This window comes from Podarcis erhardii, assembly GCF_964252035.2.
Source record: "Podarcis erhardii genome assembly, chromosome: 2".
Lineage (NCBI taxonomy): Eukaryota > Metazoa > Chordata > Lepidosauria > Squamata > Lacertidae > Podarcis > Podarcis erhardii.
This window is the reverse complement of record NC_138498.1, coordinates 7,885,488-7,903,241: the sequence shown is the minus strand read 5'-3', so window position 1 is coordinate 7,903,241 and position 17,754 is coordinate 7,885,488. Positions and strand designations below refer to the sequence as shown.

Genomic DNA, 17,754 nt, shown 5'->3' with positions numbered 1-17,754 from the left:
ATAACCCAGAGATGCATTTTAAATAAAAGCACACATTCTACTCATGTAAAAACACACTGATTTCTGGACCATCTGTGGGCTGGTTTTAGAAGGTGATTGGGCCTTAGTTTGCCTACCCATGGTCTAGCCCTAGTGAAAAGGAAACAGCACTGATTCTCACCTCTACTTCCTGCTTAGGCAAAGCAACAATTGTGGGATTATCACATCTGTTTTGGCCCTTATATTGGGTTAAACCACTCTTAGCTAGTCTCCCACAAAGAATCTCAAGAACTATAGTCAGATATTCCTCTCTTAGAATCCCTACCTAACTCTGCTTTACGGAACTATGGTTCCCAGGGAAGAGAGAATGATTGATAAACTAGTTTAAATCTGAAGATATACCTGCAATCTTTGCCATTTGTAATAAGAGTGGACAGTTTAAGAAAATCAGGCTCGAGTCAGGTGTCTTGTAGGAGCAAAGGCTGTGAGCTGGAGAAAGCCCTGGCTCAAACTTTACCTCAGCTTTGAGCTCACTAGGTGGCCTTGGAGGAGTTGCTGTTGCCTCAGCAATCATCTGGACATGGAAGGTGTTATGTGTTGAATGTATTGTGTGTGTAGTTTTCACTCAGGTCCACGTCAGTTATTTTAGGTGGGAAACCCTGGGTTGTTGCTACAATGTTGACAGCCAGCTGCCTATAAAAGCAGGCCGGCTGAGCTGTTTGCTGTTCAGTTCTGTGACAGCTTACAAATAAAGAGCTGCTTTGGAGAAATCGCTGTGTCGTCTGCTATGTCTACCCACTATTCAACAGAAGGTAGAGCATGAGCCTCTTAATCTCAGGATCATGGGTTTGAGTTCCACGTGGGGCAAAAGATTCTTCATTGCAGGGGGTTGGACTAGATGACCCTCAGGGTCCCTTCCAACTCTGCAATTCTATGATAATACTGTTCTATCCTACAGTAAGGTTGTAAGATTAATTCCAACACTTATGTAACATTGTTGCAATGCTCACTTTTATTATGAAGCAAAATATGTCCCCGATAACTGGGACTAACAAATGTGCCGCACTCACCTGCACAATGGCTTGCAATTTTTCATACCCATCCCACTCCTCGCTGTAAATTTCCTGCAGAGTTTCAGACACTTTCTTAGAGCTTTCGTGCATCACTGCAAAGGGCAAACAGCAAGATTGATGACTACCTCTCAGTCGTCATTATCAGTCCCTGGCCAAGTCAACATCCCCACTGCTGACAGGAATTACTTAAAATATTCAGTCTTCAAGCATGACAGCTCTTCAACAGCACACATTGTTTGTGTGCTCAGTTCTTCCAGGTCCCCATGTGGTTGTTTTAAAATCAGGTTACTGGACCCACCTACACCCTCTCTCCTTTTGGACAGCTTTGTACAGTGAAAATAATATCCGCTAGCTGTGATAAAGAGGGAATGACAAGGGCCTCACAAAGGCATGATGGTGTTTCTCAACCCCATAGGTGCCTCGTTACTCACAGCTTTAAAAGAAACGATCTGGCAAAGACGTGCATAAATTGTGGGAGAGGAACTCTATCAGGAGATGACCAGGGACTTCCGGTTTGCTGCAGAAGTTACAGTGGTGCCTCGCAAGACAAAATTAATTCGTTCCGCAAGTTTTTTCGTCTTGCGAGTTTTTCGTCTTGCGAAGCACGGTTTCCCATAGGAATGCATTGAAAATCAATCAATGTGTTCCTATGGAAACCGCCTTCAGACCAGGTCGGGGACAGTCTGTCCCCCGACCTCTTCTGAAGGCGGCGGGGGGGGGGGGACAAGGGCTTTTCTACCCACCCCCAGCCTTTAAAAAAACCCCGGGACAGCAGAGGACTTCTCCGCTGTCCCGGGTTTTTTTAAAATGCTGGCGGGCGGCAGCGAACGTTTCGCTGCCACCCGCCAGCATTTTAAGATTGCCCCGGACAGCGGACTTCTCCGCTGTCCCGGGGCGATTTTAAAGCCCCCGGGAAGGCAGGCGGGGGGGAGCAAAGACTTTTGGGGGGGAGCCAGGACCTCTTCTGAAGGCCGGCGGGGGGCGAAAGTCTTTGCTCCCCCCCGCCTGCCTTCAAAAGCCGTCAGGGATAGCGGGAAGCGCTTCCCTGCTATCCCGGACCGCTTTTAAAATGCTGGCGGTGGTGAGCAAAGCCTTTCGGCCCACGCTGGCCTTCCTGGACCTCTTCTGAAGGCCGGAGGGGGGGGAGGCTTTGCTCCCCACTGCCAGCATTTAAAAGAGGTCCCCGGAGATTTCCCTATGGGCTTTCTTTTTGCGAAGCAAGCCCATAGGGAAATTCGTCTTGCGAAGCAACTCGCAAACGGAAAACCCTTTCGTCTTGCGGGTTTTCCGTCTTGCGAGGCATTCGTCTTGCGGGGCACCACTGTAATGGCGGTGAGCTCTGTGTCGTCCACTTAAGGGGTGATACGGTCCAGGCAAATAGAGCCTTTGGGGTGATCGCCAGGGTTCGGCGCACCCCCCCCCAAAACCCCTATTTTGTTATGTTGAAATTGTTAATAAAAAAACTTTTTTTAAAAGGAGATGCAGTAGAATGGACATAGGAAGTTGTCTTATCATGAGTCAGAGCATTGATCTATCTATCTAGTTTAATATTGTAGAGGTTTCAACCTTTTTGAGTCTACGGCTCCCTGCTACATTCTTTCTGTGGCACCCCTGGGGGGCTCAGGAGCCCAGTTAGGTCCCCCCTTGCCTGCAGAGCTGGCAGCCTCTCACCCTTTTCTGAACAACCTTCTTTGTGGAGTGTTCCCTCAGCCTCCTCTCCCCTCTCCTTGGGAGTCCTCTGGGCAGCCGCTGCTGCCGCCCCTGGTCTCTGAGCTGCCCCCCCATGCCCCAAAGAGAGGTGCCTCCTCACACCACCCCACAGGCACCTGGGACTTGTCTGTCCATACTCCATTCCCAACAGCAAGGGCTGGTGGACCGGCTGGCTGGGCTCCCTCACCCACTTGTTTGCTTATTCCGAGACCACCTCAGCTCCTGGTAACCAGCACCCTCTGGCCAGCCCCAGAGGCACCATTCACCTGGGGAGCTTGTAGCCAGGACTGCTGCAACAAACAGCCGTGAAAGCCTTTGGGAGGCAGAGACACAAGAGGGCATCAGAGAAGGGAGGGAAGGGAAAAGGGACCGAGGCCAGTGTTGCCAGCGTCATCCTTGGCCATCATTCAAGGCACCCCAGGGTGCCACAGCACACTGGCTAGAATCCACTGCTGTAGACACTGACTAACATCTCTTCAGGGTTTTGGGCATTACCAGTCATAATCTCCCAGTCTAATGTACTTCTCAGGGCTGTTATGCAAGGATAAAGGGGCAAGAGATGTTGCCAGGAGCCACTTGACGGAAGGGTGGGATAATTTTCCAGTTTTGGAAAAATGGATAGGTTTGGAGAGGAGCCAACCGTAAGTGGAGCATCTGCTTGAAAAAACATCAATCTCGCTCTCTTAAGATGGCAAAGCTGATGACCTTTCATCAGAGAGGCAACATCCTGTGAAGCAGTTGCACCGTGAAGGAACTGCCTTAAGGGGTGGCTGCCGAGGGCTGAAAACATTACAGGTATTAAGACTTGGCTTTCTGTACCTTGCACAGCACTGAGGAAAACCTTAAGGTCCTTGTAGAGTTTGTGACCTTCAGCCTGGGGGCAAAAGAATAAAGGGAAAAGGGAAGAAGTCATTGCGTCAGATGTGTCATCTGTACATTTCTGCATGATGCTCCTATTAGTTCATTGAAGAGTCGGACACGACTAAACGGTTAAACAACAACAAAACACAAGGAGGGAGAGAACAAAAATACCACAAGACGCACCTAGTTTTTGGAGGAGGAAAACAAGAAAAGAAATATTCTGAATCTCAGAAGCCAGAACAGCAAGAGGGATCGCTGCACAGTGAAAGCAGGAATCTCTCTTGCTGTTCTGGCTTCTGTGATAGCTGCGCAGCCTGCATTCGCTCCATAAGACGCATTTCCCCTTACTTTTTAGGAGGGAAAAAGTGAGTCTTATAGAGCAAAAAATACGGTAACTAAAGGCAGAAGCCTGTGGATTTATGGGAGTGGTACCATAAAGGCAGGACTTCAGGGCCTGAGTCCAGAGCCCTCATTCAGCAAAATGGACAGAAGGGTCTCCAAAGGCAGCAGGGTTACTTTATCACATTTTTAAGTAGGTGAAGGAACACCATCGAAAGACAGCCGACCACCACCGCCATAACAGTGTTACGCCCAGAGTCTGAAAACCACCCAACTGCACCAGTAGTAACACATATTGCCATCTGCACAGTGGAATCCTGTAACACTAGTAAGTCCACTGTCCAAAATTACTAAAGTGCTCCATCGCCTTCAGGGTCTTCATAAACATCACACCTACTGTTGGGGCAAGATTGTCTGTGGGTCTGTGTATGTGTGTGTCTCCTCACAATGGTTTTTTTTCAATATAACGCTTAATTCCCCTACTTCAGTATCTTTTAAGAAACCCAAAACTTCATAACTAGCTTTATCTTCCATCTATACACACCAATCTTCAGGAGACTGTGCCCTATATATTTCAGTACAGTGGTACCTTGGTTCTCAAACTTAATCCGTTCTGGAAGTCCATTCCAAAACCAAAGCATTCTGAAACCAAGGCACACTTTCCCATAGAAAGTAATGCAAAATGGATTAATCTTTTCCAGACTTTTAAAAACACCCCCTAAAACAGCCATTTAACATGAATTTAACTATCTAACAAGACCACTGATGCATAAAATGAAAGCAATAAACAATTTACTGCAGTCACACAATCAATCAGTCAGTAGCTGAACTGGGTTCGACACAGTCACAGAAACAAAACAAGAAAGAGCCACAAATACAAAAATGCAAAATAAATAGCAAAAACAGACAGACCTCAGCGTAACAATCAAATCGGAAGTGTAACACTCAAAACGGAGCACGTTTGGCTTCTGAAAAAGTTGGCAAACCGGAACACTTACTTCTGGGTTTGCAGTGTTTGGGTTCCAAGTTGTTTGAGAACCAAGGCGTTTGAGAACCAAGGTACCACTGTAATCCATTATTTTTCTTATTCTCTGTTTCCACCCAGGAACCCACAGGAATGTGGAGAAGTGGCCTAAGCAGAGTATGCTGTTTTACAACAAATTTAGGGCCAAACAAGTCTGTAGACTGAGGCTTGCCAGAATCTTTCATGGTTTGCCTAACCAGAGGGCCTATAAAACCTGGGTCAGATCAACTCCAGATTCAGGTACACTAGAGATGCTTGGTTTTACAGTGTTTCTCAACCTTGGTTCTCCAGCTTGTGTTGGACTACAACTCCCATCATCCCTAGATAGCAGGACCACTGGCCAGGGATGATGGGAGTTGTAGTCCAACAACACTGGAGACCCAGGGTTGAGAAACACTGCGAGAACACGGAACAATCCTAAAAATATTACATTCCCCACTACCCTCAAAGTTTCCAGAAAGCATGGAACATCTCACTCTCTCGTGTGCAATACAACCTGTTGCTGTTGGAAATTGTACGCGCCCTGTTCAAACTGTTCATCTTTTGTTTCCACCGTTTTCCCCAGTTTCTGCAAAACCTACAGTGACAGGGAAATAAAGAAAGATTGTGCAGCATTACAGCGCAAAGCATGTAACTTTACTTGAGCAGTTAAGACGCAAGACTGATTTTTAAATAAATGCTCCATGGATGTTCTGTTTCCCACAGTGGTGATCTTCAGTCAGTCATCTCTCCAAATGGTTATGGAATCAAATGGAAGCAAAATAAAGGGCAAGATTTTCAAATATGCTTAATAAAATAAATAGACTGTGGGTTATATCAAGGAATGTTGCTCAGTAAGTCTTCTGTCTGGGCAAAATGAAAAGAAACTACAGTAGTACCTCGGGTTAAGTACTTAATTCGTTCCGGAGGTCCGTTCTTAACCTGAAACTGTTCTTAACCTGAAGCACCACTTTAGCTAATGGGGCTTCCTGCTGCTGCTGCTGCGCCGCTGGAGCACGATTTCTGTTCTTATCCTGAAGCAAAGTTCTTAACCTGAGGTAATATTTCTGGGTTTGCGGAGTCTGTAACCTGAAGCGTATGTAACCCGAGGTACCACTTTATTTTCAGCGAGGGTGGGTGGGCTGTGCTAATATTTGCTTGTTCCAAATGGTAGGCCGTCAACTGCTGGGACCATCCGCGTTAGTGACATCATGCAAAACAAAGACACCTGTGCAAAACCTTTGGGGGGGGGCACATGCTTTCTACAGTCCCAGATTCAAACAGTGGCAGTTCCAGGTACAGTGGTGCCTCGAAAGACGAAATTAATTCGTTCTGCAAGTTTTTTCTTCTTGTGAGTTTTTCGTCTTGCGAAGCACGGTTTCCCATAGGAATGCATTGAAAATCAATTAATGCGTTCCTATGGAGACCACTTGCCAGGCTGGTGGTGCGGAAAAGGGCTTTTCTCCCCACTGCAAGCCTTCAGGACAGGTACGGGAACAGAGGGGAAGGCGCGCAGCGCTTCTCCTCTGATTCCGGGGCTTGCGGTGGGAGGAGGGTTTTCCTCCCCACGCCAACATTCAGAACAGCATTCTGAAAGTTGGTGGTGGGAAGGAAAACCCTCCTCCCACCGCAAGTCTTCAGGACAGCCATCCGAAGGCTGGCGCGGGGATAAGGTCTCTCCGCCCCACTGCCAGCCTTCGGAGCAGCCATCCCAAGGCTGGCGGCGGGAGGAGGTCTCTCCGCCCCACCGCCAGCCTTCGGAGGAGGTCCGAGGCCAGTGGGGAAGACGCGCTGCGCTTCCTCGCTGTCCCGGAGATTTCCCTATGGGCTTTCGTCTTGTGAAGGAAGCCCATAGGGAAATTCGTTTTGCGAAGCGCCTCCAAAACGAAAAATCCTTTCGTCTAGCGGGTTTTTCGTCTTGCGAGGCGTTCGTCTTGCGGGGCACCACTGTAGAAGAAGACCTCCCTTCCTGAAACCTTGCAGAGCTGCTGCTTGTTGGTTGTCAGCACTACTGAATTAGAAGGATCAGTTGCCTGAGGCTGCTTTACGCATGCTCTTCTTGCTTCAGGTGGTGCCAACATGGTACCCGTGAGCTCACCTGTATCCCCAGAGGCTGTCCCCACCACCTGGAGGGTCAGTCCCTCCCACTGCTGAAATTAAATCTGAAAAAACACTACCGTAACCAATAGAATAGGCCGCAGGTCATGTGTGTGGTGCCCAGGTAAAGGTAAAGGGACCCCTGACCATTGGGTCCAGTCGTGGCCAACTTTGGGGTTGCAGCGCTCATCTCGCTTTATTGGCCGAGGGAACCGGCGCATAGCTTCCGGGTCATGTGGCCAGCATGACTAAGCCGCTTCAGGCGAACCAGAGCAGCGCACGGAAATGCCGTTTACCTTCCCACCGGAGCGGTACCTATTTATCTACTTGCACTTTGACGTGCTTTCCAACTGCTAGGTTGGCAGGATCTGGGACCGAACAACAGGAGCTCACCCCGTCGCGGGGATTCGAACCGCCGACCTTCTGATCGGCAAGTCCTAGGCTCCGTGGTTTAACCCACAGCGCCACCCGCGTCCCCACCGCATCATGGGGATGGGGTGCCCATAACTATTTTGCAAATGTGCCCATCGGCGACCCGTTTTCCTGCATACCCCTTTCTTGAGGGACCTTATCAAGCACTTTTTTAAAGCACTGCAGGACAAATGTTCTTTGGCGAAGCTGCTGCCTGGAAACAGGCCTTCACCTTGTCAGCAACTTTTATTACCCTCAATCATACACTAGTGGCCAAAATTGTGGAAACCTTTTGGAAAAAGTGTATTTCTGAGGTTTGATGGCTCACAACACCACCTTTGTTTGGAGTAATACCAAAAAATATACCTATCTATGAAAGATAAGGTAATGAAGAAGGTAATGCAACCAAGTTTGTTCAATTATCTGTATTCTATCAAAAGTTATAGCCAAATAACCAGAAAAAGGAAGCGCAACTTGCTTAGGTTGATATGCCGAGCTTGCCTTCATTTGAATGTAGCCAATGAGCACGAGTGTTTAGAGAGCCAATCAGGTGTTATGAGCCATCAAATCTTGGAAATACACAATTCCGGCCACTAGTGTAGTATCCTTCTAGGCGTCCTTGCTATGATGGGGGTTGTTTGGCAATGGCTCAAGTTTTCAAGTTCCAGTGAGGTCTCAGAAGGTGGCACTTGTGCTCATCCCTTTGGTCTATGGCAGGGGTCCTCAAACATTTTCAGCAGGTGGCCGGTCCACTGTCCCTCAGACCTTGTGGGGGGCTGGACTATATTTTGAAGGAAAAAAAGGAACGAGGGACGATGAGTGGCACGCGAAAGGGCTCCAGAGAGGGGCTGGCACCAACAAAGCCCAGCCCCCTTCCTTCTCTAGGCAGGCGGGAAGAAGCCAGGAGGAGGGAGGGAGGAGGTGCCGGCGCCGCCGTTTGAGGGAGAGGAGAGAATGTGCACGCTGGCGATCCACATGGTGGAGATCCACGCAGCGATACCCAGACCGTCCGCAGACTGGATTGAGAAGGCAATTGGGCCGGATCCGGCCCATGGGCCTTAATTTGCCGACCCATGGTCTATGGCATGGGTAGGCAACCTAAGGCCCGGGGGCTGGATCCAGCCCAATCGCCTTCTAAATCCGGCCCACAGACGGTCCAGGAATCAGCATGCTTTTACATGAGTAGAATGTGTCCTTTTATTTAAAATGCGTCTCTGGGTTATTTATGGGGCCTGCCTGGTGTTTTTACATGAGTGGAACGTGTGCTTTTATTTAAATTGCACCTCTGGGTTATTTGTGGGGCATAGGAATTCATTTATATATTTTTTTCAAAATATAGTCCGGCCCTCCACAAGGTCTGAGGGACAGTGGACTGGCCCCCTGCTGAAAAAGTTTGCTGACCCCTGGTCTATGGGGTCCTGCAGGGTTCAATTGTGTCTCCTATGCATGGATTTTCAGACGCTGTCAGTGGTTATTAGCCAGAGTTATGCTACGGTTACAGTCAGAGGCAGTGTGCTTCTGAAGACAGCTGCTGTAAACCAGAGGTATGGGCAGAGCTCGGGTTCTGCTTGTAGGTTTCTCAAAGGCATTTGGTCAGTCACAGTGAGAACAGGGATGCCGGACTGGCTTGATGCATCAGGCTCGTCTTCTGCTCTTGGGTCTGCAGTTGGTGTAATAGAATAGATTGTATAGCTGTGGGGCCGCTGTGCATTTCCAGAGACAAGCTGTGTTCGGAGACCAGGGAACAAGCAGACTGTCCCCATTCCTGCAGCTAACTGGGGACTTGTGTACACGTGTGAGGAAAGGAAGCTAATTTTTGCACACCCAGTTCCACTCCCCTGACGGTACTCAGATGATGTTCCTACGAATCTCCCAACTTAACATAATTGTGCAAGCTGTAACAACCCCACAATGCACTTGTTGGCTTAGCTAGCACTTCCTTTTTGCAGGAGTGAATGTTGCTGGGGGTGGGGGGTGGCCCTGACACTGTCGTCAGTTAAAGTTACTATATCAAAGAAGGAACGTGCTTTCTCCCACCATGTCAACAACAGTCTCTCCAGGCACCCAGGGCTAGAATGTGACACTCCCTGCCTTCAGGAACATCCCCCTTTTTGCGGTTTCCTTCCCCTCCCTGCTTCCATCTGGTATTTTCAATTATGATTACACAGAAACCAAACAAAAACACACACATGCACACATCTTCCTATGAGGATTTCCTTCAGCATTTATCAGGACCAACAGACTGGTTACTGGGAGGGTTAAAGGAAACCAACCAGTTTAGCTCCACCCACACAAAATGTATTTATTGTTATTATTATAATTAGCCCTCTTTTTGGCATGGCAACTCAAAACGACTTACTAAAAACAGGGGGGGGGGGGACACACATTAAAACTCCCCACCCACTCTAAAAGGCCATAATTAGAAGTCAAATGCCTGGTTAATAAGGAATGTTTTTGCCTGGCTCCTGAAGATATGTGACAATGGCACCAGACAACCTTCCCTGGGGAGAACATTCCGCTAATGAGGAGCCACCACTGAAATGGCCCATTCTCATGTTGCCATCTTCTGGGCCTCTGGTGGAGAGGGTACGTGAGGAAGGGTCTCAGATAATGATCACAGGCTCTAGGTCAGTTCACTATGGTTCTCTTTGGACTTGGCGATATAGCAGGTTAGCCACAAAAGAACACAGGAACTGCCTTTCTGGAGCTGAAAAAGGTCCCATTAGGTATGTTGGGAAAGATGGAGGGCACAAGGAGAAGGGGACGGCAGAGGACGAGATGGTTGGACAGTGTTCTCGAAACTACCAGCATGAGTTTGACCAAACTGTGGGAGGCAGTGGAAGACAGGAGTGCCTGGCGTGCTCTGGTCCAGGGGGTCACGAAGAGTCGGACACGACTAAACAACAACACAACAGGTATAGAATTCTGTTTCCAGCAGTGGCCGGACATGTGTTTCTGCATGCTCACAAGGCATGAGGTTTCCTGTTGTGTTTGTAGCCACAGCAGGACCCAACAGAGGCCCTGTGGCAGAGGTGCAGACCCTGGTGGCACAGCAGCATGGGAACATACACACCTCTTCCTGTGCCATCATGACATCATGATGTGAAGTGACGTCATGATGGTGTGGCATGGAGTGCGCATGCAGGGCACCCACAGTCTGTGGTCCAAGATGGCTCCTCCATCCTTTGGCCTGCCTCTTTCCCACCAGCCGTCCCAAGCGGAGTTCCAGGTATGTCTCATAGTAGCAGAAGTAAGACATTCTCAGAAGTACCAGGAATAGAGTTCAGAGAAGCTGCTGAATATGCTTTTAGAGGAAATTGCAATGCCAGCGTGGTCTCCGGGTTGCAACCTGACAAACCTAATCTGCGAATGCTCAGTAGGGCAGGCAATACTTTTTAGCACGCTAACAGAACTGTCACCTGGTTTTGTGGCTGAGAACAAAACAAGTAGCTTATCTGCTGTTTCCCACAACTCTGTAGGTGTAGAACAATGCTAGAATCACACCGGCTGAGAAAGCAACAAATCCCGCAGGCAGCCAATGAAATGTCTGCCAACGGTTATGAGATCCACGGTTATTTGTTTCCCAGTCCAAGTAGCAAACGTGGTTGCACTTGACTCTTTGTGGCTTCCTGCAAACGATTCTACAGTAGCTTTGGTGAGGCTTTAACTTTATAATAATAATAATTTTTATTTAAACCACGCCCTCCCCAGCCAAGGCCGGGCTCAGGGCAGCAAACAAGCAATAATAAAAACAAGTTGAATGAATACAACTTAAAAACAAGATTAAAATACAACATTAAAATATAGAAACATTAAAATATTAAAATGCAGCCAGATCACAGGAGGAGAAAGGAAAAAAGAAAGAGAGGGAAGGAATCAAATTGGCTCCAAGCCAAAGGCCAGGCGGAACAACTCTGTTTTACAGGCCCTGCGGAAAGAAATCAGATCCTGCAGGGCCCTGGTCTCATGAGGCAGAGCGTTCCACCAGGCCGGGGCCAGTGTTGAAAAGGCCCTGGCTCTGGTTGAAGCTAATCTAACTTCCTTAGGGCCCGGGACCACTAGGGTGTTGCTATTTATGGACCTTGAGGCTCTCCGTGGGGCATACCGGGAGAGGCGGTCCCGTAGGTACGAGGGAGAGAAACTTCAGGAGAAACTTCCTAATGATACGAGCCATTTGACAGTGGAACAGATTGCCACTGGAAGTGGCGGGCCCTCCACTCTTTGCTGGAGATGATTATGCTAAGATTGGGTGGCCATCTGTCAGGGATGTGGCATAGTAGTTGCATATTGCATTGCATATTCTGCACTGAGCAGGGGCTGGGCTGAACGACCTCTAAGATCTCTTCTGACTGTAATTTTGTTCTTAGCTCCCCTTGTGGAGCTTCCCAGGGTGACCCGGGGAGAGGGAAAGACCAGTTCCCCCATAATTTAGCCATAACTTGTCTTCTCTCAGGATGGCAGGGCATTACGATCAAATGCCAAATGGCCAAAGGTATTAATCATCTTGTTCATTTTTGAAAGGAACCCCCCCTTTTAAAATAGGGCAATGACGGGGACGATGGGGAGGCAAGGCTAGATTTAAGGGCAGACCCAGCTAACTGCTCTACAACTCGGAAGGCAGATTTTGGGAGACCATCACCCCAGTTCTATTTCTGGTTGAACCCTAGCACAGCATTTCCTCTTGGATCCATTAAGTGGCAGTAAGTAAACAGACGAGAGGACAGGGCTCTAGGGAACTCCACTGGGGCTGGGGACTGAGGTCTGGCACATGACTAATACATGGGGAAAAAACACGAATGTTCAATGCTGCACTTCTAAAAATAATATTTAAAAGGCAGTCAGTCAGCCAGTGTGAAGCCTCCCAGGGGGAGGGCAAGGTGCAGCTAAGCCAGCTATGATGTGCATGCCTGTCACTTAAATTTCCAAGTCTGGAACACAGCTTGAGAATTAATTGTGAATACCCAACTGTGTCCCCAACTCCATACTTCTGTTAGAAGTTGGTGAATGCCCAATTTCAACCAAAGCATGGTGGGCTGCCCTAAAACATTGGCTCAGGATTTCAGTGTTTGATCTAGGGAATTGTTTGTACCAACACCTGACCAATGAGGAGTTTGTCAGCAAATGGCAGAAAACCATGGCTAGAAAAACCACCTCTATTGTTCTGTCACCCCCCCCCAACTTTATTACCTGGGTTATGAAGGCGCCCTAAAGACGTTAAAGGAAAGATTATGGGATAATGCACACAGTGACTTGTGATCTCGATCACATGAAGTCTGTAGTTCACTGGCAGTAGGAGTACAGTATGGGCATGTCTTTAAGTTAACATCTTACATTAAAAACCTGACAGTACCAAATTATCAAAGGCTTTTCACCAAAGCCAGACTAAATGTCTTTCCTTCTGCAGTGTTGGATGGCAGGTTGAGAGGAGTTCCCTACCAGGACAGATTTTGCTTGTGTGCTCAAGACATTGATTCCATAAAACATATTTTGCTGCACTGTGCAAAATATGAGCAAGCCAGGGCTGAACTGATATTACCCTTGCTGGTACCTTTCCTGGGAAAATCAGAGGCTCACGATGTTAGGTTCCTATTGGAAGACCGGACAAATGCTAGAACATTAGCAGTGGCAAAGTTTTTATTGGTGGTTGCAAGAACCAATGATCCCTATCTTTTGAACAAAATGCTTGTTTAACCTGGAGGTAGGCTGTATGAATTGTGCATTGCTTTATAACGATTTGTTGGGTCTCTGGACCGTAATAAAGATTGTTTTGATAATTGTGAACCCTGTTCCATATTACACCAGTTCACCCTTAGTGCATCCTGCAAGGGAGACCTGCAACAAAATGCTGCAGTGCAGAGAGTGCTCCTGTCCTGAGCTTGGGCCAGCCAAGTTCCTTTCCCAGATAACTTCCTCCCAAGTCCACCCAGTTTCTGATTGGTCCTTCTCAATAGTCAGCCAGCATTCTGTGCTTACTGAACATACTCAGTTTTCGTTGGGCTGTTTTGAGGGTTCGCCCCGCCCCTAGAGGGTTTTTCCAGAACATTTGTACTTCTGCAAACCTGAGCCTGCTGCCGCCTCTCTCCTGTGCAGAGATGGTGCCGCCTTGCCTACATTATGATCCGGGGTGGGAAAACCTGTCTATTTTGGTTCCTCTCCATTTTTCTTGTTCCTGTCTTACATTGAATTCTCCGCATTTCTGCATTAGTTTGTGCAGTTAGTGAAATCCGCCCCCCTCATATGTGCATTTTAGCCTGATATGTTTTTAGCCTCATATGTGCATTTTTTAAAGCAACGTCCCCTAATATAATGCATTCTATATGCACACATTTTGGTAATATGCATTATTTGGTTGGGGAACTGCATCACAAAAGCTGGAGAACGGCGAACTTTGAAGAGCAGCTGTGTTTCAGTCTGCAAATTGTTCTGGAAAGTGAGAATTAGGTACACTCACATTAAAATCCAAGCCAAACCAATTTTTCTACCCCATCCCTAATAAGGATCCACACTTGGGGGGGATGAGTTTTTAGGTTCAGTTTGGTATTAGAGATTCAGGATCTAAATTTAATCTTTTGTGTAATCTCATGTCTCTTGCATTCAGGTTAAACCTTAGTAATGACATGACCAGGTCATTTAAACCAAATAATGGCTGTTCTGACTACTCAGCCACCGTCTCCTAGACACCACCGGCAGAAGGCAAGTTAGGTGAGGAAGCAGACAAAGGAGACAGTTATGTAGAAAATCTCCTACGTAAGAAATGTCCTTCTGAGTAGAATACTTTACTGTGCTTGATGAAATTTGGCTTGGCTGGCAGGTGTCAGATAAAATCGAACCAGGGGTGTATAGGAGGGGATCCCCAACATTATGTGTTACATGTTTTGAGGCCTTTGGAAAGGAAGAGAGCCATACTTAGCATAAAGGTTCTTTCTTTGAAAATATGACTTTCTGTAAGTGACTCAACACCCCTCCCCTAAGATTTCTCCCTGTCCAATGTTTGTGCCAATGAGCAAACACTTGATCCGACTCATATCTAAAGTTCTTGGGCTCCCAGCTAGGGTTGCCATATTTCAAAAAGTAAAATCCCCCCAAATAGTTGAGCTTTTTATTTATTTAGGAAATGCAAAATGCAGCTGTTTCCCCTGCTTTTTCCATCGCATTGCCATGCATCTGGGACATTCAGCAAAATTCCCCCATGACACCATTTTTACACCTCAAAATATTAGGAATTATCCTGACTTATGGCAAGCCAACACACAACAGAATTCTGTCCCTTCTCACAGAATTGAGGCAACAGTTGCTCAGCTATAACTATATGAAAGAGTCTAATGTTTGTAACGGTGACTATATAACATAGGAATGGTGATTCAAACAAAATGACAAACCATTACAAACACTGGACTCACCATTTCATACAGTTATTCGTACAATGAATTACTGGAGGAAAAACCTATATTTTACAGATATTTATATCCAGTGCTTTTTTTCTGGGGGGACGCAGGGGGTACACATACCCCTAAACACTTTGTGAATCTAAATTGAAGGGCAGTATTTCAATATGAGTATCCCAAAACATTTTTTTAAAGAAAAAAAGCACTGTTTATATCCTTTCAACAGAGGGGACAAAAGACTGGTTAAAGCAGGGGTTGGCAACCTAAGACAACAGTGGCCCATGGGGTTGTTTAACCGGCCCCCGAGCCACCCCTGAACCAAGCCGCCTGCTCGGCGAATCCCTGCGTGCTGCGCTAAACTGGCGCAGCGCAGCATGGGGACTCGCTTCCACGGCGCTGGAAATCGTGTCTGCACAGACGCAGAAAATCGTGGATGCGCGTGATCTGGCCCACAAAGGGATCTCCATTGGAGTGAACAGGCTCAGGTGAGGTAAACCTTGCTGACCACTAGGTTAAAGTACAGTGGTACCTCAGGTTAAGTACTTAATTCGTTCCGGAGGTCTATACTTAACCTGAAACTGTTCTTAACCTGAAGCACCACTTTAGCTAATGGGGCCTCCCGCTGCTGCTGCGCTGGAGCATGATTTCTGTTCTCATCCTGAAGCAAAGTTCTTAACCTGAAGCACTATTTCTGGGTTAGCGGAGTCGGTAACCTGAAGCGTATGTAACCTGAAGCGTATGTAACCTGAGGTACCACTGTATATGTGTGTGTGTGAAGGGACACCTAATTTACATTAAAACAGTTTTGCACACCTTATTGCAACACAGACCAACATATAAGGCAGGGGAGGAGAACATTGTAGGGAGCCCAGCAATGTCTGAAACACAACTCACAGCCAGCTTGGCCAGTGATCTGGAATGATGGAAGCTGGAGTCTGGCAACATCTGAATGGGCACTCAGGTACCCCACTCTGATGTATGACATTCAAAACTGTACTGGAACAATCCGGGCAGGGAACCCCCCTTCCCCTCCTCCCAATTTTGTCTAATCTTTGCTTTCTGAGATACATTTTTGGAGAAGTGAAAGAGCAGGCCATCTATGCGCCCCTCCCATAGTATTACCAAAGTAAACGAAACCTCTCTGTAACAGTACCTTCTCTTGGGCTCGGCTGAATTGCTTTTGGACCCGCTTTGCAAACAACCCAGCGCCTCCGGTCTTGCCCTCTGCCATGGCTGCGTCTAGTTGTGCAGTTTCTTTTTTCAGCATCCAGTTGTGGTTTAATTCTTTCTTCTTCTTCTTTTTTTTAAACTTCCGTGGAAGGAAGTTTAAGAAAGGGGTGTCAGCTGTCACCAGGCTTGGCATCCGTTTAACCATCAGTTTTGGGGCGTGTGTGTCTCCTCAGCTGAACGCTGGGTAAGCGAGGCTTTCTTCACAGGAACAGAACATCAGTGACTTGTTAAAATCGGCATTTCATCCGTTTCAAAGTTATTTTGCAATTCTGAGACTGTGAGGTACACTCACATCCTCTTCTTCTGCAAAGCAAGTGTTCTAATGGCTGTTTTACTCTTGAGATATGTGAAGTATTTTGAAATGGATGAAGTGCTGATTGAAACACGTTTTATTATTGTGCAATATGTTGCAATCTGCCTTGTGGCCTTGCAGTGAAGACCTAGGTACAAATGATGGAAAATAAGGTGGAAGAGAAATGACTTGCTAGATCAGGCCAAAAAGGTCAAATTCTGGATACGGCTTTGTGTCTAGAAATTTCTCTCAGTGCTTGCTTTATTTATTTCCAAAAATGTTTCAAAGGTGGTATAGGACAGATCTCTCTCTCTCTCTCTCTCTCTCTCTCATAATAATTTTTTTATGTTCATAGTAGAGAGAATGTATACACGACTATCTAAATAATAATAATGTTCTAAACAACATCAAATTATACCAAGGGTGCCTCTCTGTCAGCATTCTGTGGAAGAGATCCAAGTGCATCCTGGGAAATTTAGGTTTTCACAATTAAAGTGGATTAATGGGCTCAGAGCACTGGAAAGTGTGGAATGAACAAACGACTAATGGGAAGATGTATAAAACACCAAGCAAGCAGATCTGCAGGAATATAGGATGAAGGCACCTTTTCATGTAACAGGTCAGAACAAAAGTTTAGTAAAGAGCATCTATAACCTAATGCCTGTATAAAAGTTGTCCACCAAATCAGGATGAATGCTCAATAAATAGGTTATCTGAAGGAACCTAAATTCCATGTAGTGTACAGTAGAAAATGGGCAACTCACCCTTCAGGGAAAAAGCTCTCACTGTGCTTGCACAGTGAAGTCCCACTGTGCAAGCAGAAGTCTGTTCCACTCATGCATAGACAGTTCTACGTACCACCCCAAAAACAGAAAGCTTGTGATGACTTGTTCAGATATGGTCATTTTGCAATTTCCCTATATTATTGATATTTTGATTTTAGAGTCAACTGCTGTATAGAATCAACTACAGTGGTACCTCAGGTTACATACGCTTCAGGTTAAAGACTCCGCTAACCCAGAAATAGTTCCTCGGGTTAAGAACTTTGCTTCAGGATGAGAACAGAAATCGCACGGTGGTGGCTCGGTGGCAGCGGGAGGCCCCTTTAGCTAAAGTGCTGCTTCAGGTTAAGAACAGTTTCAGGTTAAGAACGGACCTCCAGAATGAATTAAGTTCTTAACCCAAGGTACCAGTGTTCTACAAAATAAAGGAGGAACAAAGTAGTCCAATATACAGTCTTATTTTTCTGTGAGGTTGCAGTTTTCCACCATCGGAACTTGCTGGGAAGTGGCATTAACCTCCGGTACAAATTTAGTCTTGTTCGGTTTGAGGAAGTTACCTGAAAGAAGAACTTACAGGGGGAAAAACTTCTTA

At 46.8% G+C, this 17,754-nt stretch overlaps 1 protein-coding gene across 1 annotated transcript in view; it reads right to left on the bottom strand.

Annotated features, from left to right (window-relative positions):
• Positions 1-16,240, bottom strand: part of BIN2 (bridging integrator 2) — a 43,060-nt gene extending 26,820 nt beyond the window's left edge. Inside the window, exons 1-4 of the mRNA XM_081844489.1 lie at positions 16,012-16,240; positions 5,483-5,563; positions 3,582-3,636; positions 1,050-1,144 (exon numbers count right to left, since the gene is read on the bottom strand). Of these exons, the coding sequence (XP_081700615.1) occupies positions 1,050-1,144; positions 3,582-3,636; positions 5,483-5,563; positions 16,012-16,233 (453 nt within the window). The 5' untranslated portion in view covers positions 16,234-16,240. The remainder of the gene's footprint in view (positions 1-1,049; positions 1,145-3,581; positions 3,637-5,482; positions 5,564-16,011) is intronic.
• Positions 16,241-17,754: the final 1,514 nt, after the last annotated feature.